The sequence below is a fragment of the Coffea eugenioides genome, chromosome 1, assembly GCF_003713205.1.
Source record: "Coffea eugenioides isolate CCC68of chromosome 1, Ceug_1.0, whole genome shotgun sequence".
Taxonomy (NCBI): Eukaryota; Viridiplantae; Streptophyta; class Magnoliopsida; order Gentianales; family Rubiaceae; genus Coffea; species Coffea eugenioides.
The window spans coordinates 1,637,374-1,660,315 of record NC_040035.1 but is presented as its reverse complement, the minus strand read 5'-3'; the positions used below and the strand labels follow the sequence as shown (position 1 = coordinate 1,660,315).

General features: G+C 35.0%; 1 protein-coding gene, 1 long non-coding RNA gene and 2 other non-coding genes across 4 annotated transcripts; 3 read left to right on the top strand and 1 right to left on the bottom strand.

Annotated features, from left to right (window-relative positions):
- The first annotated feature begins 235 nt into the window (after nt 1-235).
- Nucleotides 236-4,012, top strand: LOC113760066 (putative disease resistance protein RGA3). Its single transcript, XM_027302643.1, has one exon. It carries the CDS (start codon nt 236-238, stop codon nt 4,010-4,012), a length of 3,777 nt encoding a protein of 1,258 aa, XP_027158444.1.
- A 513-nt stretch (nt 4,013-4,525) lies between these two features.
- Nucleotides 4,526-5,787, top strand: LOC113783765. Its single transcript, XR_003469973.1, has 3 exons — nt 4,526-4,699; nt 4,972-5,158; nt 5,279-5,787. It is a non-coding gene; the product is annotated as an uncharacterized LOC113783765 (long non-coding RNA).
- A 5,722-nt stretch (nt 5,788-11,509) lies between these two features.
- Nucleotides 11,510-11,616, bottom strand: LOC113752771. Its single transcript, XR_003464906.1, has one exon. It is a non-coding gene; the product is annotated as a small nucleolar RNA R71 (small nucleolar RNA).
- A 4,636-nt stretch (nt 11,617-16,252) lies between these two features.
- Nucleotides 16,253-16,360, top strand: LOC113752684. Its single transcript, XR_003464893.1, has one exon. It is a non-coding gene; the product is annotated as a small nucleolar RNA R71 (small nucleolar RNA).
- The last annotated feature ends 6,582 nt before the right edge of the window (nt 16,361-22,942 follow it).

Sequence of the window (22,942 nt, the reverse complement as noted above, 5' to 3'; positions counted from 1 at the left end):
TTTGTAAGTGACGTCTTTAGTGTAGCTTTGCAGGGTGAAGCCGGGCAAATTGCTAAAAGTGGAAGAAGTTGAAGCCGGGCAAGTTGCAAGTTTTAATTAGCCTCCACAGATTTTGCTCTTAGCTGCTAAAGTTGAACCATTCCTTTCGCGTCTCATCGCAAAAAGCATCCCCCCATCACCATCATCGATATCACAACACTTTCATCCTAATTCCAATCCCAAGCGGGAAAAAAAAATGGCTGATGCTGCTGTTAGTGCTACTATTCGGGTTGCATTGCAGACGGTTGTTTCCCTTGCCGCTGATCAGGTTAGTCTGGTCCGTGAATTCCCACGGGAGCTGGAGAGACTCAACAGATCTGCTGAAATGATCCGAGGCTTCTTGGCCGGTGCTGATGAGGAAATGCATAGCCACGATCCGAAGCTTGTTGGGGTGCAAAATTGGCTCAAGCAGCTGGAAGAAGAGGTTTTCAAAGCTGACAATGTGCTGGACGAGCTCAACTATGAAAATCTTCGTCGGAAGGTGAAGTATCAAAATCAACTCACGAAAAAGAAGGTACTCTTCTGCTTTTCATTCTTTAATAAAATTGGTTTTCGTTCGAGGTTGGCTTCAACGATCAGGGAGATCAACACGAACCTTGAGAGGATCCATAGGGATGCCGAAGGTTTGGGACTGGCCTACAAGCGCCCCGTTGAAGAACCATTCGCTACTATTGCTGCTGGAGCCACAACAAGCCCACAGACCGACTCTAAGATTGTTCGAAGTGATGTCCTAGGAAGAGACGAGGATGAATCAGAAATAGTTAAGAAGTTGTTGACCGAATCTGAAAGTGATCGTATTTCAGTTATTTCCATAACCGGCCCGCCAGGATTAGGAAAAACAACTCTAGCTAAAGCCGTTTTCAACACTCCACAGTTTGATAATCATTTTGACAAAAAAATTTGGGTTTGTGTGGCTAAACCAGTTGAAATCATGGAGCTCTTCAAAATGATTCTAAAATCGTCAACAGGAAAAAAGGCTGAAGTGGATATTAGGCAAGTAATAGTTGACGGAATTGAAACTGAACTTAAGGAAAAAAGATATTTGCTTGTTCTTGACGATTTGTGGAATGATCAAGAAGGATTGTTGGATGACTTTTTCACCACATTGAAGGCACTCAAACCGAAGAAAGGGAGCTGGTGTCTTGTTACCACTCGTCTGCAAGAAGTGGCAACTATTCTATCTAGACATCCGCAGATCAATTTGACACGCCATGAGCTGGGAAAGCTATGCGATAATGATTGCTGGTCTATCATGAAAAAATGGGCAAATGTAGGGGAAGAAGTACCAAAAGAATTGGAAGGCATGACGCGCCAAGTTTTAAGAAGATGTGACGGTCTACCTCTGGCAGCAAAGTTAATTGGAGGTTTGTTATCTAAAAAAAGAAAAGAGGAGTGGCTGTCTATTTTGGAGGAGAGTCTGTTGCATGGAGATCAGGGTGGGATCGAGCAAATAATTAAGGTGAGTTTTGATCATCTCTCACCTGCACCGGTTAAGAAATGTTTTGCATATTGCTCAATTTTTTATCAAGATACTGAATTGGAACAAGATCCACTAGTTGAACTTTGGATGGCTGAAGGCTTTCTTCAACCGGATTCCCGAAATGAAAGAATGATGGAGAAAATAGGATGTGAGTATTTGAGAATTTTGCTGCAAACTTCCTTATTGGAAGAAGTAAAAGAGGAGAGGAGAATATGGTATAAAATGCATGACCTTGTGCATGATTTTGCAAAATCAGTTTTGAATCGTAGCAGCAGCAATCAGGACCGTTACCTTGCGATATGCTCATCCGAAAGAATGGTAGAAACCATCAATGAAAAAACATCAGCATCACTTCGCACATTATTTCTGGGGGGTGGCATAGCTGATGATATGTTATCAAAGTTCAAATACTTGCATGTCCTAAAATTGTTTGGAGCAGATGCCAAAGAGTTGCCGACCTCCATTGGCAAACTAATACATTTACACTTACTTGACATTTCAGGTTCTATGATTAGAACTGTGCCAAAATCTCTTTGCAAACTTTATAGTTTGCAAACACTGAGAATTGACATGCTTGAAGAAGGTTTGCCAAAGAAGATGAGCAATTTGATTAGCATGAGACATCTTCACTATTATGATCATGCAGGGCGGAAAATCCAAATGCCATCCAGGATTGGACGATTGACTTGTCTTCAAACGTTAGAGTTCTTTAACATAGGTCGTCAAGAGGATGGACGTGGTATCCAAGAACTTGGAACCTTGCAAGATCTTAAAGGCACCTTGGAGATTAGAAATCTTGAATTGGTAAATGGCAAAGATGATGCTGAACTAGCGAACCTATCTCAAAGGCCAAATATGTATCGGTTGGTATTTGAGTGGGGCAATAGGGATCGAGAAAGTGATAATTGTGATGAAGATGTGTTGGAAGGCCTCCAACCTCACCCAAATTTAAAAGAGTTACAAATTTTGAAGTTCATGGGTGATCAGTTTCCAAAATGGTTCATGAATTTGACATTGACATCACTGGTGGATTTGCGGGTGGCGGATTGCACAAGATGCAGAAAACTCCCTGCACTAGGACAGCTACCATTCCTCAAGCGCCTCTATCTGACTGGATTGGAAAACACAACATGCATTGGGCTTTCATTCTACAGTACAAGTGCTGAGGAGGACGGCGGATCAGGAGGTTTAAGCACTATTAGCAGACAAACATTCTTTCCAGCCCTTAAAAAACTCTCTCTTGAAAGCATGAAAAATTTGGAAGAGTGGAAGGACGCACACGAAATGATGTCAACCGCAGGTGAAGTACATGTGATGGATGTGTTTCCCGTGCTGGAAAAGTTGCATATTAGTGATTGCCCCAAGCTGGCCACCATTCCAACTCCAGGTCGTTTCCCAAGTCTTGACGTATTGGAAATCAAAAAGAGTTGCCATGTTTTGCTGGCAGAAAAGGTTTTGAGCAATATAGCCAATCTCTCGTCCCTTGAATTAAGCGGTGGTGGTCGTCAACGCGTTGAGTCTCTAAATTTTGTGAAACGACCAGAGAGCAGCTTGAGTATTTATGGTTGTGACAGTCTACCTACTGACATGCTTGAGCGACTCTGTCTTTTTCCAACTCTTCAGCGTGTAGAATTGAAATTAGCCAATAATATAACAACATTAAGAGGAATGAGTTGCGCCGCTTGTCTTGAGAGATTGACAGTCGATTTTTGTGGCAATTTACGGGAGTTGCCAGAAGATCTTTATCAATTTCAAGCTTTAGAGCACTTGGAGATATCCAAGTGCCCGAGAATTGATTCATTTGGATATCCAAATCCTAAAATTTCATTTGGACAGAAAGGCCTCCTTAAGTCTCTTGAGCAATTTACTGTTGGTTGGTGCGATGCATTAACAAGATTACCAGTGGAGATGTTCGAGTCGTGTACGTCTCTCCGAGAGTTGAGTTTGTTCAATTGCAGCAATCTGGTCTCCTTTCCCCTTGATTTGCAACGAACCCCTTCTCTCGAGAGCTTCTCGTTATACTGGTGTTCCAACTTGATTACTGAGATGCCTAGTGGATTTCTCTATCTTACCAGCTTAAGGAAAGTGAAGATTGGTCCCTTCTCAGATGACTCTGCAATCGAATTTGATTGGGCTGGGTTAGCATCTTTATCAACACTCCGACACGTGTCTTTCTGTGGAATGCCTGACACGAAATCTCTGCCACATCAGCTTCAATGCTTGAGTGCCATCACATCACTATCTCTAAGTTTCTTCGGAGCAATCGAAGCCTTACCAGATTGGCTTGGGAACCTTGCATCTCTTGAATACCTACACCTGTGGGATTTCCCAGAGCTTGAATATTTACCCTCCATAGCTGCCATGGAACGCCTCAAATTAAGACGTCTGGAAATTCGTTTTTGTCCTCTATTAACCGAAAGATGCACTCCTCAAAGCGGCTCCGACTCCGAGTGGCCCAAGATCTCTAATATTCCAGAGCTTGAAATTCTTTAAAAGTCATCTTTCTGAGCCATCCGGTAAGATTTCACTGCATAATTTTGATTAATTGCTTCTCATTATTGGATATCGCTGTTCTTCACTGTCTTATTCTATCCGCATTTGTCCCTCACTCTTTTTCTCTGTAAATATCTATTCCTCTACCTCTAACATTGCAAGCGTAAACATTCAGCTTCAATGGGGTATGTTCTTTTTTTTTTTTGTTACTGATATTTCCAAACAACATTAAAACCAATGGGGAGAACGTTACAATTTTTGTTTTTACCGCTGGCATTTAATAGATGGATATGTTCTTAATATTCACCGTTATCTCTCTGTAAGACTCTGCATTATGATTCCCACAAAATTAGCTCAATGTCGATCAAGTTGAAATTGTTTGCAGAGGAACTAGGCTGCTGCTAAAACTATAAATTCTTATCATCTTTTAAAATTTTTAAAATTCAGATACTATAACTTGCTACTTTTCTGTCTTATGAATTGGATTGATAATATTATGGCGTTGTAGGCCACAAGTGTCAGTGAAGCAGCAAGCAGTGATAGTGCCTAAAACATTGCGAAAGGCTCAAAAGTGTGCTCCAGGCAGAGTCAGCCTGGAACCTCTAGAGCATCTTATTGCACTTTTCGCATTCTCCAACTGCAACATTAGGCTGTGGTTTCCAATCATTTTTGAAGAAAGATGAGGAGGTATGTGGTTTGGAAATTTCTCCACCCAACTTACTAGAAGTACAAGGGAATTGGTCCAAGTTTGCAAGTATGTTTGTGCCTAAATGTCGGGTGGTATCTGCACTAGTGTATTTTCTTTATGGGTTAATCAATGGAATTTAGCTTAATTTGTTGACTGTTTAGGATTTTGAGTGATAAATTGTTACCAGACCAAACCTTTCCGTGGCTCATGTTTCCACTTAATGTCATAATTGAAGCAGCATTGTGACATAATATTATGATTTTTTTTCCAGAATTTGTTTAGGAAGTAGAGATCATGCTCTTTGGACAAAGAACACCAAGGTTCCCGTGTTGTTCTTATGAGAATGTCAAAAGGGAGGAGTTAATTTCACTTATCAGTCAGTTTTTGAAGATGGAAGGTAGTTATTTGTGATTTTTCCCACCAGAATGCCATATATTGCTCAGAATGTGGAAATGAAGGTAAAAAATGTTGACTGCATATCTATTGGCCTGTTTCAATGGCTTTTCCTTTTTTTTTTAATCTATTTTCTGGAAGTATTTAACAAAATAAATCAAATATTGAACCTTTTCTCCTTGTAGCATGCTGAAAACAGAGTGGCTTGTGCCAGGCTTGTAGAAAGCCGTATGGATTGAGAAGAATTAGAGGGGAGCGTGGTAGCTGGTACTGGAGTGCTATCAAGGTACAAGACTTGCTTGAAGAAAACTGGACGTGCTAATATTTGAAGATTTGATGGAAAGAAGTTAGACATTGTAGACAGCATTGGCAATCATTTGGACGACATAAATGAAGCATGTGATTGCAGTGTCAGTCGTTCATTTGGATGAAAATAGTTCAAAGTTTTGGTGCTGCAATTGCGGCAGCAAGAATTTCTACATCCTCGTTCAAAGGTCCCACCAGATCTTGCAAGGCCTTTGTAAATTGGACAACAGGTTATACATTTCCACTCAAGAACAAGAGAGACTCATGATACAACTGTGCACCTTCTTGGTTCTTAGCTAACATAATTATTTTGGCATGTCTACTTTAAGATAAATAGTCACAATCCAAAAATTTGCAGTTTGAATGATCAATAAATAGGTTTTGTTATTGTAGCATTCTATCTGTTTTGTTTTAGCTAAGAAAGACTAGCAAACCTAAAAATAATTTATAATTATTAAGAAACCCCCTTCAAATATGTAACATTTTAGAAGACTAATGAAGGTGGGAGATCAATGATAAATGTTTCACATGGTTTCACCTAATTAGAGGTACTTTGCCACAAAGTATCCACTTGTTAGGTTAGATGAGCATGTTCCAGCATGCCCACTCAATGGAAGTTGATAAATTACTCTTAAGAATTGAAGGAAGAAGGAAATTACTTGCCAACACTAAAAAGATGTTGACATCCATTACCTATTTCTTTCTGAAAACGGTTGTCCTTTTCAGATTTTTTGTTTGGCCCAAAGATTTAAGTCTATCAGGAGAAATCAGTCAGCTAAAAGAAGTCAATCAGAAAATTTATGAATGTCAGTACATGAATATAAATTTTGTAATTTTTCTTCGAATTAGTTTGCCAAACTCTAGTTTAGGACATCATCGTGGAAAGAGAGGAAAGATTATCATCTTACTCTTCCTTCAGCATTTAGTTAAACATTTAGCTTTGATTATCACTTTCTTTTTAGAAAGAATCACAAGGGCAATTTGTGGAAATTTGATTGACTTTTGCTACCATTACTTCATTTTGGGTTTGTTATGCTCTGTTTTTTAGCCTTTCATTTTTGGTTATCTAGTAGATTGGTGATTTTTCCATTCCTACTTGCATAAGAACTTACTTGCCCATGATAAAATATTTATAGAAACATATATTTTAGCATTTTAGACAAATGTCTCATGGGCTATGTTGGAACATGAAAGAAGCAGTGGTTTCCAAGCAAAAATGTATGGATATTGATGTGGTAGACAATTGTTCTCTTAAGGAGTGAAGTATGACATGGTTTAACGTGGCTAATTTTACGTTTAATATTACCATAATGTAACATGGTGATGTTTTTTTTTCCTGAATCTATTTAGGAAGTAGACATCATCTTGTTGGGAAAAAAAACATGATTCCCTGTTGTTTTTGTGAGAATGTCAAAGGGAAGAAATTATTGTCACTGAGCTGGCAGGTTTCATAGATGAAGATGGTTACCACTTACATTTACTTTGCTCATTAATTTGCACTAACATTGATGGAGGCCTCTCAAACACCATGTAGAAAAACTAAAAGTGTTATGTCCTGCAGAGCTCAGAATGTAGAAATGAAGATAATGATTTGGCTAAATTTTTGTTAGCCTATTTTGATTTTTTTTATCTATCTTTTGGAAATGTAATTTGGTTCAAAAGAAGAGAAGATTTGATGGTGGAAGCTCGATGTTGAAGATAGCAGTAACAGTGATTCGGAAGAAATTCAAAGATTATGTGCTGTAAGAATATGTATTCACACGCAAGGGTTTCTAAGTCCTCATTCAAAGGTTCAAGGAAGCACTGCTGCTAGATCATGCAATGCCTTTCTCATTTGGACAATAGGTTATAGCTTTCCACCCAAAACTAAGATTCATGATGCACTTGTGCTAACAATTGATTATTCTAGGTGTCCAATCTTGCTAAGTGTTGAATTTTTCAAGGTAAACTAGCATACATTTACCATAATACCTTGTTGGATTTTAACTTATTTGTTTATTCAAACATTAGAAAATTAGAAATTTTTTAATTTAAATGAGCAATAAACAGGTGCTTTTCATAAACAGGAGCAACAAACAGGTGCTTGGAACCTCTAAAACATCTTATTGCACTTTTGACATCCTCCAATTGCAACATCAGGCTATGGTTTCCAATCATTTTTGAAGAAAGATGAGGAGGTATGTGGTTTGGAAATATCTCTACTCGACTTACTAGAAGTACAAGGGAATTGGTCCAAGTTTGCAAGTATGTTTGAGTCATGTAATTTTGCCTAAATGTAGAGTGGCATATGCACTTGTATGTGTTCTTTATGGCCTAATCAATGGAATTTGGCTTAATTTTTGCTCTTTATAGGATTTTGAGTGATAAAATGTTGCCCTAGTTACCAGACCAAACATCTCTATGGCTTATGTTTCTGCTTAATGTCATAATTGAAGCAACACTGTGGTGCAATATTGTGATTTTTTTTTTCCAGAATTTGTTTAGGAAGCACAGATCATGCTTTTTGGACAAAGAACACTAACGAGTGCGGGGCATACATAAAACAATTAGTTCATCCACAATCAAGTTTTACATTTCTAAATTCCTAAATACCCCACACGTGATTTTCTGCAAGTATATAGGTCGAGAACTATTAAAGGTCAAACCCACAAGGAAGAATGGACAACTAGTACTACTAGAGATTCTCCATTATTTAAATGATCAACAAATTAAAAAAAATAAAAATTATGCTAAACTATGCAAGAAAATAGCAAATGAAAGCTCCTTAGGTCATGATATCCGTAACTAGTTGACAAGGTTCTACTATGTACTAAATTTTAATAAAATCTAAACAACCCCTTTTCTGCAAAGCTTGTATAATACAGGTCATTTATCAAGTATAGGAGATATTAGATATTGATCTCACGGGAAAATTGTCAATTACTGATAGTTTTCAAGCTCTTTTATTATTTAGACTACTACCGTGCAAAAAATTAAATCTACACTATAATCATGAAATAAAAGTAATACAAATAATAATAGAAAACTCCTAAAGTTATGGAATTCCTCACCACTCTTGCAAATGAAATTACCAGTTAATTCAATGTTATTATATTAGCTAATTATGGTGTAATTTTCTAATGTATATGAAACTTACTCTCGTGGTGAATCAACTATATTTGTAACTAAGTTATACCTACTCTCGTGGTTATGAAATTAACTACAAGTTCATTTTTTTTGCATAAAATTACACGAAATAATTCACTAAAGTCACAAAGGTGCTCCTCTACTCTCATGAGTGAACTCCCTTACTTCTTTGAGCTAGTGTTAAATTTCAATTCTCATTGCAAAATTAATACCTTAAGATTATCACAATTAATGCCCGGTTAATCATGATTAGAAAAACAAAAGTGATAAATAACTTGTTCAAAATAATATCCTCAATTAATCAAGTAAATATCACTAACAGGATATGAAAAATTCATCAATAACTCTAGGTATAAATTTTAGCGAAATAGAAAAGACATGAAAGAACAGACCATACTTGTATTATAGCTAAACATGAACTCAAATACAAAAAAGAAAGTGATAGGAGAGAGTTCACCCTTGTCACATGAGCACCAACTCTCTATTTTTGCTTCTCAATTCTTCATCCAAATCTAACTATAAGTACAAGAAAGATAAACTACACTAACTATATTATAGTAATGAACTAAACTAATGAATTAAAAAAAAACTAATGAAAACTATATTTTGGTAGTATCTCTAGCCTTCCAAAGTTATTAAACAAGCTCTAAAAAGACCCTATTTATAGAGGAATACAAGCCATAAATGAGTTGTTTCTAATTGGCAAATTTGGCTCTTGAAACTCCCAAAAGTTGTTTCTCCAAATTTTCACACTTTTCTTTATAGCTATAGCCAAAATTCTGAACTGAGGAATAGTTGAAAACGTTGTGTGAATCCAGAATAAGTTGATGAGCAAGTTGTAGAAAATAGGGGAGAATACGTGACCTAAGCTTGCATATCTAACGTCAAGTTTTCTCTTTTGCAGGTTTTCTCTTTCAGCTTCAAATCTCTTTTTGCTCTGTTTTTTATCCAACTTCAATTGTACTTTTCTTGATGATGGATGCTAAACTAGCTCTTGTACAAAACATGAAAATGGTAAACATTTGAGTTAGCTTTCCAATGCTTCAAAAATCATCTAATGACCAAAATACCCTTATTTGGTCAATCCCCTATTTTAACTTTTGACAATGAAAATGGCTGATTGTATTTTTACTTTTTGACAAGGAAAACTCATGAACTAAATTTTGATATTTTCATATAAAATGTAGAGCTATATGTTAGCTTCAAAGTGACTTAAGAATCACCTCAATCTAATCTTGGTAACTCAAGATATAGTCGAAATATCAATAGGTGTCAAAACTATCAAACTCCCTTCCTTTTATACTTGATTGCATTTCCTCTTTTGAGCATTTTGCAATTCATATTCTTTTCAAATCATTTTAAATCATCAAAAATCATCCAATTATCTTCTTAATTCACTCCATTTGATTATTAAATCATTGAACCTACAAAAACATGAAGTTTTCAACATTTAAATCCATAGAAATGCAATTTTTGACACTTAAACCATAAAATGCATAACTTCACTATAAACTTAGTTAATTAGCTATAAAAATGAATAAAACACACCAAAACTAACTAATAAAACACACTTGAAACACACAAAATATGAACATATCAAATGCTCCCACACTTGAACCATTACTTGTCCTCAAGCACTTAAGAATGACAAACCAACTTTTTGAAATTGAACATTTCATTTGTATTTAATTGCATTTCATCTCTTGAGTATTTGGTATCTCATGTTGTCTTTAAATTACTTTAAATCATCAACAATTATCCAATTATCTTCTCAAATCATTCCATTTGATTGAATCATTGAAACCTACAAATATATGAAGTTTTCACAATTTTAATCCATAGAAATGCAATTTTTCATACTTAAATCATAAAATGCATATTTTCACTAGAAACCTAGTTCATTAGCTATAAAAATAAATAAATCACACCAAAACTAAATAATAAAACATACTTAAAATACACAAAATATGTTTTCCTGTGAATATGTTTTCGATTAACCAGTAATTTCATTTGCAAGAGTAGTTAGGAATTCCATACCTCTAAGAGTTTTGTGTTATTATTTTTATTACTTTTATTTCATGTTTGTAGTGTAGATTTAATCTTTTACGTTTGTGATAGTCTAAATAATAAAGAAGTTCGAAAATCATCGGTAGTTGACAATCTTCCCTGTGGGATCAACACCTAATACCCCTATGCTCAATAAACAACTCGTATATTTGCGAAAAATCACATGTAGGATATTTAGAATTTATAAATGTAAAACTTGAGTGTGGATGAGTTTAATTGTTATATGTATACCCCGCGCTCGTCACTTGCTACCTTATATCTTTTCTTCTTGTTTTTAGTTCTTGCACTGAACTTTACACATAGTTGCACCTTTTGATCTGAAAATTGAAAGGACACTCCAACGATAGAAAAGGCGTACACCATAAGAGGAGGAAGAAAAATACCAACACCTAGAAGGAATATTTATTGAGTTGCTTTTTGAAGAAAAAATGGCAAAAAATGAAGTAAATAGGCAAACTTTAAGGGATTTTGCTCTACCAGGGACACAAGGTTCACAAATAAGCATAGCAAGACCTGCAGTAAATATTAACAATTTTGAGATTAAACCATCACTTATTCAAATAGTTCAACAATATCAACCAGGAACACAAGGTTCACAAATAAGCATAGCAAGACCTGCAGTAAATATTAACAATTTTAAGATTAAACCATCACTTATTCAAATAGTTCAACAATATCAATTTGGAGGTAATACCATAGAGGATCGAATTGCACATTTGGCCACATTCTTGAAAATTTGTGACATAATTAAAATGAATGGAGTGAGTGAGAATGCTATTAGGCTAAGGTTGTTTCCATTTTCTTTGCATGATAAAGCCAAAATTTGGTTACATTCTCATGGTCCAAATACTTTCACTATATGGGATGATTTATCTAGAACATTGTTGAATAAATACTTTTTACCGAGTAAAATGACTAAGTTTAGAATGGACAAAACTAATTTTAGGCAACAAGAGAGTGAATCATTGTATAAAGAATAGGAAAGGTTTAGGCATTTGTTACAGAAATGTCCACATCACGAACTTTTCGAAAGGTTTAGGGATTTGTTATAGAAATGTCCACATCATGAACTTTCTGATTGGCTTATTGTTCAAATCTTCTATAATGATTTATTTCTCTCGACTAATATTACGATTGATGTAGCCGCAGGTTGAGCTCTAATAGGTAAATCACCCCAAGAATCTCAAAACTTGATGGAGAAAAAAACAGTAAATAACTACCAATGGGTGAATGAGCGAGGTAACTCTGAACGGCAAGTTGGTATGATCGAAATAGATACTCTTAACATACTGAGTATCTAAATAAACAATTTGATTAAATTATTAAGTAAACAAACCGGAATTGGTTCTAGTTCTACAACCAATAGAAGTATTACTTATTGTAAAATATGTGGAGGAGAGCATAATTAGGGGTGGCAATCGGGTCGAGTTCGGGTTGGCGAGTCGGGTTGAGGTCCAAGTATAACAAAAAAATCTGTTGACCTGAACCTGACCCGCCAACCAGAAACGGGTTAGGATACCTGACACAAACCCGAAAATTTCGGGTTGTTAGGTTGGTGGGTAAACCCGAAATAACCCGAAACTTAATTTTAATTTATTAATTTATCACTGTAATTTCTAATAAAATCAATTTATCACAAAATTAATTACATTATCAAGTAATAAAAGTTTAAATAAATAATTTCAAACCAAATCTAAAATAAATTAAACATCGTAAAAGTGTTTTATCCCAAACCAAATAAAAAAAATTAAAATACCATAAAAGTAAAAAATAATATAATATATTATTTGTCCAAATATAATAATTTCAACTTCACACAAGTTAAATAAATTCATTTAGGATTAAGTAATTAATGCTTTTGAAAAAAATGAATGATTTAGTTTAGTTAGATAAAATAATTTTTATGTTTATTAAATTATTTTTAATTCGTAAATGGGTTATATCAGATCATATCAGGTCACCACGGGTTGACCCGAAATTGACCTATTTTCTTTTCGGGTTCATCGGGTTTGACCCGATTCTGACCCGAACTCCCGAAACCTCAACCCAAACCCATTAATTTAGTGTTAGGTTTGTGTCGTGTTTTCGGATCGTGTCAGAAATTGTCACCCCTAAGCATAATACTAAAACTTGCGTTGAAAGTGAGCAAGTACAATTTGTTAATAATTACAATCGGAAGGCTCTAAACAATCCCTACTCCAACACATATAATCCAGGGTTGAGAAATCATCCAAATTCTGAATGGAAAGATCAAGGAGTGCAACAAAGACCAAATAATCCACCAAAATTCTAACCAAAACAACAAAATGTGGAGAACAAACCGGCTTAAGAGATGGCAATTGAAAGACTAGCCAATGTGTCAAATGACAAATTTCATAAGTTAGCTAGTGCTACCACCCAAAGATTTGAAAGAATTGAGAGAAGATTGAACCAACTTACAACTATGTATAGAAACATAGAGGTCTAAGTAGATCAAATTACCAACTCTATTAACAGTAAGAATCAAGGAGAGTTACCGAATAAAACGGAGGTGAATCCAAGAGAGCATGTTAATGCTATTACTCTACGTAGTGGTAGACAATTAAAAAAAATCCTTTTGTGGTTGAAAGTAAGAAAAAAATGAAAGTGAAGAAAAAGAAGATAAGAGAGAGGACCAAGAGGCAAGTCTAGGAGAGAATAGTAGGGAAAATCAAGTTGTTGATCAATCTTCGTCTTCCTCTATCGATCCTATCCTCCGGCAGTTCCACTTCTTCAAAGGTTTAAGCCTAATAAACTTGACACGGAATTTGAAAATTTTGTTAAAATTTTCAAACAATTGCACATTAACATTCTTTTTGTTGATGCTATTTTGTAGATTGCTTCTTATGCAAAGTTTCTGAAGGAGATCATGACTTGTAAGAGGAAATTGGAGGATTGCGAAGCAATAACTCTAATAAAGGAGTGTAGTGCCATAATTCAAAATAAGTTGCCACCAACATTGAAGGATTTGGGGAGTTTCTCTACACCATGCAGCATTGGTAACATTGAATTTTCTAAAGCATTATGTGATTTAGGTGCTAGTGTATCATTAATAGCTTTGACGGTGGCTAGACAATTAAGGTTGCATAATGAAAGTTTGCCCAGTTCAGAGAGATTGAATTTCAAGTTCACTTGGTTCATTTCGTTTATTAAATTATTGTTGGATCATTTTTCTTATTACGTGAGGACAAGCAATGATTTAAGTGTGAGAGAATTTGATAATTGTTTATTATATATATCTATTAGTAGCATTATGTATTTATTTTTGGTATAAATTAAGATTTTGAAGGTGTAACTTGCTCTCTAAGACTCTAAATTTGGCAAGTTTCGTTTGAGCAGACTAATGTACAAATTTGGTTATATTTGCAGGATTTGAGACAAAATATAAAAGTTGGATCGAGACGTTGTCGCTCAAAGTCCATTAGTGCATCGATGAATTGGAAAGGAAATAAGGCATCAAATGCAAGTTTTATTGGTAAAATGCATGAACAACAACATGGACATCTTGCTTGTGATCTTAGTGATCAATTGGAGCATAAAAGAAGCAACCAAGTGAACCTAAACCGAATACTCAACCCCTAATATTCGAGCTCAGGCCGCGTATTCAAAGGTCGTGTGTTCTCCCCTGTTTCTCTGCAACTTGTTCTGCAACTTGTTCTACTTTCGCACTATTTTTCAGCTAATTCTAGCACAAAATTTCCGCTGCACATGCTCAAGAATCTTCAGGGAAAAGAAAAAAAGCTTTCTGTCATATCGTTTAGTAACTTTTTGGCTCTCTCAACATTATAGAAGTAAGAATTATTGAAGAGAGAGAGGATGATTACTCATTAGCAAGAGTTCTTAGTTTTTAGCTCAAGAGCTCAGTGAGAGTTTTTTTCTTATTCTATCTAGATGGAAACTTGTAAGAAACACTTGGAGATTTCATTGTACAACTCATTTTGTTGAAGAAATAGAAGATCCTGGGAGCTTGTTCATCACCTTGGCTAAGCTTTCTTTATCTATCTCTTTACTTGTGATTCATTATATGTTCATGCAATGAAATTATGTTTTTCTTACCTTATATCACACGAATAGCTAAATTTCTAGATTTAGGGAGTAGATGAAACTGATGGCTACTTGATACGAGTTGAATATGATCTACACTTGTTATCTCTTGTAATAACTTGTCCATTTATTCATGTTTATCACTCGTTATTACTTGATTACCAATAGCAAGTTGTTAGTTATTGTTATTCAATGAAAATTGGTAATAATAATATAACAACATAAATGGAGTTTAAGGAGTAGACTCATGAGAATAGAGGTGCACTTGAGTGGATTATTCTTGTATTTCATGAAGAATGAAAGGGTAGATCTAGTTATTCACCATGAGAATAGAGAAGACTAGTCTAGTTTAGGCCATTACATCATAAGAGTAAGTTTTGGTAAATATGGAAATGAATCCGTAGTTAAACAAGAGTAGTCACAAGAGATAAATCTATTCATTTATAGCTTTTGTGCCATAAGTGGATTCTTCTTCCCTAAACTCAAGTATTTAGTGAATCTTCTCCATCATTTTTTGCAAGTTAGCTAGTGAGTGAGTTAGTTAGAAAGTAATTGTGATTTCTATTGCTTTGATGGTTATTTAGTCTAAATAATAGAGTAAGTAAGGACCTAGTACTTGCGTTAGTTGCTTCTTGTAAGATTGATCCGATATATGCCCTAAACTGCTATTGGCCCTATATATTTGCAGTTAAATAGGTGTATTTTCGATTTAAATTTCACTTGTATCACCAACCCGTCATTTATCCCTTCATTAGATATTTTCTTATCTTTTTCATTACTAGAATCACCAAAGTTAGGTCCCTCTACCGTTTTACCATTTCTAAAAGTGATGGTATTGACATGCTCTCAACGGTTAATTTTGGTCTTACTCGGTAATTCTCCCGATTTTCTTGAGTTAATAAAATTTGCAATTTGCCCTACTTGGACCTTTACATTTCTATACATGCTAGTCAATTGGTCCATTCTTCCCTTAATTGTTTCGAATCTTTGGGTGATAGCACTAGCTAACTTATTAATTTTGTCATTTGACACATTGGCTAGTATTTCAATTGCCATCTCCTAAGCTGGCTTGTCCTCCACATTTTATTGTTTTGATTAAAATTTCGGTGGATTATTTAGCCTTTGTTGAACTTCTTGGTCCTTCCATCCAAAATTTGGATGATTTCTCTACCTCGGATTATATGTGCAGGAGTAGGGGTTGTTTTGACTTATTCGATTATAATTATTGACAAATTGTACTTGCTCACATTCAACACAATTGTTAATGTCATGCTCTTCTCCACATATATTACAACAAGCAACATTTACATTGGGTGTAGAACTAGAACCAATTCCGGTTAATTTACTTAAAAATTTTATCACATTATTCATTTGGGCACTCAACATGTTAAGAGCATCCATTTCTATCATACCTATTTGCCTTCTAGAGTTACCTCACTCATTAGCCCATTGGTAGTAATTTGCCGTCATTTTCTCTATTAAGTTTTGAGTTTTTGGGGTGATTTACCCATTAAAACTTCACCTGCACCTATATCAATTGTAGTTTTAGTTGATAAAGATAAGCCATTGTAAAATGTTTGGACAATAAGCTAATTAGGAAGTCCATGGTATGGATATTTTCTTAGCAAATGCCTAAACATTTCCCAATCTTCATGCAATGATTCACCATCTTGTTGGCTAAAACTAGTAATGTCTGTTCTAAACTTAGACGTTTTACCCGGTGAAAAATATTTATTCAAAAATACTCTAGATAAATCATCCCATGTGATGAAAGTATTTGGAGCATGAGAATGCAACCAAATTTTGGATTTATGATGCAAAGAAAATGAAACAGCCTTAGCCTAATAGCATTTTCGTTCACTCCATTCATTTTAATGGTATCATAAATAATTTTTAAAAATATGGCTAAGTGTGCATTTGGATATTCTATGGCGTTACCTCCAAATTGAAATTGTTGAACTATTTGAATAAGTGATGGCTTAATTTCAAAATTGTTAGCATTTACCATAGGCCTTACTATGCTTGTTTGTAAAACTTGAGTCCCTACAAAGCAAAGTCTTTAAGAGCTCGCTTATTTGCTTCGTTGTCCACTATTTCTTCTTCAAAAGGCAACTCAATAGATACTCTCTATATGTTTTTGTACCTCTTCCTCCTCTTGTGGTAATGCCTTCTTTGTTTTTATAGTGTTCTTTCAATTATCGGTTCAGCATGAGCAACTAAACGTGAAACTCGGTGCATGCACTACAAACAAGAAGAAAAGATATAAGGTAGCATTTATATCTAAAAAAATAATAATATTCTAGCCTAACTAATAGCACAAAGTTCAACTAAACTAATAAAAATATCTAAATTAATAATACTTGTTAGACCCTACTATTGCCGCTCTCCTGCAACGACATAAAAAACGTGATGGGCTTTTAATATAAGTGCAAGTTTAAATCCAAAATATACCCATTTGACTGTAAGTATACAGGTCAAAATAATAATTTAGGACATATATCAGGTCGATCCCTCAATAAGCAAATATTGCAAGTACTAGATCCTTACTTACTCTATTATTTAGATTAATTATTAATGAAAGTAAAATCAATCACAATTACTTACTAACTAACTTAACTAGATAACTTGTAAGAAAACAATGGAGGAAATTCACTAAATACTTGAATTTAAGGTGTAGAATCCACTTATGGCACATAAGATACAAGTGAATAGATTTAGTGAATAGACCTCTTATTATTACTCTTATTTATCTAGTGATTCATTTCCATAATTACCAAAACTCACTCTCAAGATGTTGTGGCCTAGATTAGACTAGTTTTTCCTATTCTCATGGTGAATAACTAGATATACCCTTTTGTTCTTCATGAAATGCAAAGACAATCCACTTAAGTGCACCTTTATGCTTATGATCTACTCCTTAAGCTCCATTTATGTTGTTCCATCATTATTACCAATTTTCATTGTGTAACAACAACTAAGAGCTTGTTATTGGTGATCGAACAACAACAACTGATAAGTATGCATAAATGGACAAGTTAATACAAAAGGTAACAAGTGCAAATCATGTTCAACTCATATCAAGTAGCCACAAGATTCATCCACTCCCTAGGTATAGAAGTATAGTTACTCATGTGATATAAGATAAGAAAGAACACTGCTTCATTACATAAGCATGTATTGAATCCCAAGTAAAGAGATAGATAAAGAAAGTTTAGCCAAGATGATGAACAAGCTCCCAAGATTTTCTATTCCTTTCTATTCCTTCAACAAATGAGTTGTACAATGAAATCTCTAAGTGTCTTACAAGTTTCTAGCTATAAAAAATAAGAACAAGCTAGAACTAAGCTCTTGAGCTTCTCACTAAGATCACCCTCCCCATTCAATGATTCTTGCATTATATAGTTGTTAAGAGAGTAAAAAAAGTGCTTAATGAAATGACATAAAGTTTAGAGTGCCTAGAGCAGATACAGCTGAAATTCTTTGCCAGAATTGAGTTCGAAAGTAGTGTAAAAGCAGGGCATATTATAAAATAAGTTACAAAAAATAGGGGAGAATATGTGAGTTGTGGAATACTTGAGCTGGAGTTCACGTATTCACTTTGGTAAATTCTTCTTAATTCTTTTCTGCTCCAATTCAATACTAAGAGCAAGAGAAGGTGTATACGTTTTGTTCATGCATTGCACTAATAATACTTGCATTTGATGCTCTATTACCTCTCCAAATCATCGTTGAATCATGTAGTAATAAAGTTAAATGAATCCTTCTTGATCCAATTTTATAACACTTCTCAAATCTTCAAAATTTAACAAAATTTGCACATTATACTGCTCAAATGAAGCTCGCAAAATTTAGAGACTTAGAAAGCAAATTACACCACAAAAACCCAAATTTATACCAAAAGTAAACACCTAATGCTACTTAAAAACATACATAATAAACACCTATCAATATGCTAATTGTTAGTAATGATATAAAAGACGTAGAGGATACTAAGAAGTATCTTTTTTCAAGGTTTAAAATAAAAGATCTTGGTGAGGTAGATACTATCTTTGGTATCAAAATTAGGAAACATAGTAGGGGTAATGGTTTATGTCAATCTCACTATATTGATAAGATATTGAACAAGTTTCAAAATTTTAAGGGCAAAGAAGTGAGTACTCCCTTTGATCCTAGTTTGAAGATTCATGAAAATTCTAGAAATCCGATTGCTCAACTTGAATATGCTAGTGCAATTGGAAGTTTGATGTATGCAATGCATTGTACAAGACCAGATATTTCATATGTAGTTTATAGACTTGGTAGATATACTAAAAGTTCTAGTGTGGACCATTGAAAACCATTGAGAGGACTTTTGGCTATTTCAAAGAACTAAGAGTCTAGGACTCTTTTATAATAAATTTCTAGTAGTACTTGAAGCTTATTCAGATGAGTGACAAGAATTCCAAAACCAGATGGATATTCACATTGCCAGGTAGTGCAATCTCATGGGCTTCTAAGAAGCAAACCATGATGGCTCATTCCACCATGGAAGCTGAATTCATAGCTTTGGCTACTGCAAGTAAAAAGGCATGTGGAATGGCTCAGGGACTTGTTACCTGATGTCAAATTGTAGCCATGACCTATGCCTTTTGACAGGGGTCGAACCTGTGCAATAATAAATACCTGCTTAAATAAAATATAATTTCTGTAGATAGTGATAAGCAAGGTCGAATCCACAGGGACTGGGGATAATTCGTTTCTTCTAGAGTTCAAAGTATAGGGGGTTTTGAGATTAAGTGCCAATTAAACAAATTAAATGTAGGAAGTAATTAATTCAAAGAAATAATTAAGAGAAGCTCTAGCCAAGGGTACACTTCAGAAATGGTTCATGCACTAATCATTGATGCAGAAATAATTCCAACATTTAGTAATAGATTAGTTATAGTTGTCATGCACGCGATAAACAACCAACCCTTCCTTAATTTCTCGATAGCTAAGGTACGACCGTTAGCTATTTCTCTAACCCAAAAATAACCCTAGGTACGACCGTAGGATTTAATTCCTAGATTGCATTAATAATTAGAAAGGCACAATCCTAACCAACAAACACGCTACGAGGGTTTGTTTAAGCTAGATCATATGCTCCCCTGACATAAACCCAATTATGCCAGTTGCTACTGAGGTAGAGATAACGAACAATTACGGATTCAATTACCCCTATTTAGCAAAAATAGCCTATATGAATAATTAATTATTGCGCACTAATCAATCATACACAAGGCCATAGCAATTAAAATCAAGGAACATATAAATACCAATAAATGAAGAAAATAATTAAAACAGATTCGATCTCACAGTAATTGTCGAACTAAATCGTCAATTGTCCCCTTGACTAGAAAATAAGAATTCAGTTCTTCATTGTTGAGGAAATTCCCAACATGATACTGTCGAAAGTAAAAAACTCAGTCCTCCGGCTATTCAGCCTCTAATTCCATATATCCCCCGTGACTAGTCTTCTAACCTAATAAGAAGAGAAAAGAATCCAAAAGATGGGACCCTCCGAATTCCTTCTTGTTTCCTATTGATAGTAGGACTTCCTAGCCTCTGTACGTTTCTTCCTAAATAATAGACTAATGCCTTTCTTTTCTCCGTGGTCCCCACACAATTGAGAGCAAAAGTCCTCCCAAAGCTTCCTGCACCAACCGAGGCTTTCCTTCTTGTTTTGTTTCCTATTACTTGTAGGACTCTAATCTCCTAATCAGCAAAGGAAATGCAATCTCTTTGTAGCACCATGTGAGCCCGGTAGTTTGAAATCTCAATTATCTCTGAAAAGTTCCTCATTTTTGTAGTTTTCTGCTCCATTTCCTGAAATTGAGTCCAATACCAAATATAAATAAATATTAATAACTAAAACAATATTTGGCAAGGATAAAGGGGAAAATTAACAATAAAATAACCAACAATTAACACCCTATCAATTCCCCCCACACCTAAATCATGCTTGCCCTCAAGCATGGGGACGACAAATAACACCAATATTTAAAAATGGGCATTGCTCCAACTGCCGTATTGCCAAGGTACCAAGAAAAACATATATCAAGCATCACAGGTCAAGATCAAAGACAAATCACCCCAATTAGCTTCCTAACCACCAACTCCTCCAATTTAAGGCAAAATGATCTAAGAAAAAGGAATGGTTGCTCACATGTATCAGCAAATGGTCCAACTATTAACTAAAATCTCGACATTAAGATCACAAACCGGCAAGCTGACTTATTCACATACTAACACAATCTTTACTTTACTTTTTTTTTTCTTTTCTTTTCTTTTTTTGAGTAACAAAAGACTCAGTCTATAGCTCTTAGAGCCTTTTGACGCGAAGAGTTGGGGGAAGTTCGACAGAGAGCTATAGAAGATCGGAAACTCTTTTATTTGATGCCTTGAAAGTACAATCCCCATACATTAACAAACAGAGAATCAACAACACGAGAATCGTGTTATCTTTCTCAAACTCATTGTGCTTCCTGTTTTTTTGTATTGCAAGGTACAATGGACTTCTATACTAACTTGTGAGGGAAGTTGATGCAGTATGTGCAAGGTTTTGAGCATCTACTGATGTCAGCCATCGCTATGCACAAATAACAACATCACTAGGACGCAGGACTAGCAGATTGCTGAAGGATATCCAAGCTTCAGCTTGGCCAAATGATAGCCGAAGTCTTTAAAATACTACTTTAATCCTTCAGCAGAAACACAAAATATTTGCATCCGCCAGCCAGAAGTATCAGAAACATGATGCTCCAATATCTGAGCAACAGTATGAAGATTCCGGGCTTAGGATTGATCAGGACACTTACAATCCTCGCGTCATGAAATTATGCACCGAAAGCCTTTAAATTCAGAATATCAGGCTGATGATACAGATTAGGAAGAAAAATGGTCAAACGTTTTGTGACAGCATTATTTTGAGTCAGATTAATTTACCTGCGTCATACACAGAAACCAGGTAAGAGCTTTGCAAGTCTCTTGATTAACCTTGTGGATGCATTTGTTTTTACAAGCTTCTGATTGGCATGATCTTATGTATATTCTGGGTCATTCATCAGTATTTCACATCTAAGATGCAATGAACCAATGTATTAGGCTCCTAGCCTATTATCAAATGCCAAAAAAAATCTGCGGGGCAACACAAGGACGTTAGTCAGATTATAGGGAGCATAAACCTTTTTCACTAAATGAACTGTTCAGACTAATATACCCTGATCGGCAAAAGGTTACAGAAAATCACAAAAGATAGAAGGAAAAAACAAAAAGACCTCCACAACTATATACACCATCTTTTTTTTTTCTTTTTTTAAAAGGAAGCTTTACATTTTTCACTACAATGTATGAAAAGAGCCGTAACTGTCTCTCCCTTAGACTCTTGGGTTTACAATTGACTTGACTTGGCATTTCTCCTTTTAGATTCTAAAAGAACACACAAAATCACTTGGCATAAGGCAATGTTGTTATCGATGTAATATAACTAATTTTCAACAACAAACCTGAAAGGCATACCTTCTCTTGCACCTTCCAACTTCTATTGCAGTTTGATCTTTTTCAGATAAGAAAAAAAACCTTCATGGATAAATTAGGGATGGTTATAACATTTCGAAGTTATACTTCTCTCTATTGACTCCATCATTAAAAGAAATTTCTCTCCAGAAAGGCCATAATTGCAGCCTACTTAATTTCCTGCAATAGGAAATATTAACTTCATCAATTCGGTCAGCTATGTCTGACAGGGCTTTCATCTAATCCACTACAAAGTTGTTCCCCTTACAACTTGTCAATATTAAGCAACAAGAATACTCATAAATGGCATCATGAATTGAATAGCTAATATTCATGTTTAGGTTCAAACATAATCAATAACAAAGCACAAGAAGGCAATGAATGTTCTCACCCTGAAAAAATGATTTCAAACTGATGAATTTCTCACTTCACGTTTCTCATCAGCGTGTCATGATTGACAAAAGCAATTCAACTGCACAAGAACCCTGGTTTGGTTATATTTGGCATTCATGCCATTATTCTAAACAAGCTGAAACATAACTGTCAATAGCAGAAAATTTACCTACTTTGAAAGATGGAATCTACATAGAATAGCTGTATGGGACACCCATCAGCATTCTTATCAATTTACCAAGGATTGTTGATCAACATAAACCACTGTGATCTAACAACCTGCTAAAAGAAGGATAAGGCTAGTGACACACGAGAATGGGAGGCAAATGTTGTTGTATTGTTGGCTAGGCAGAAGTTGAAAC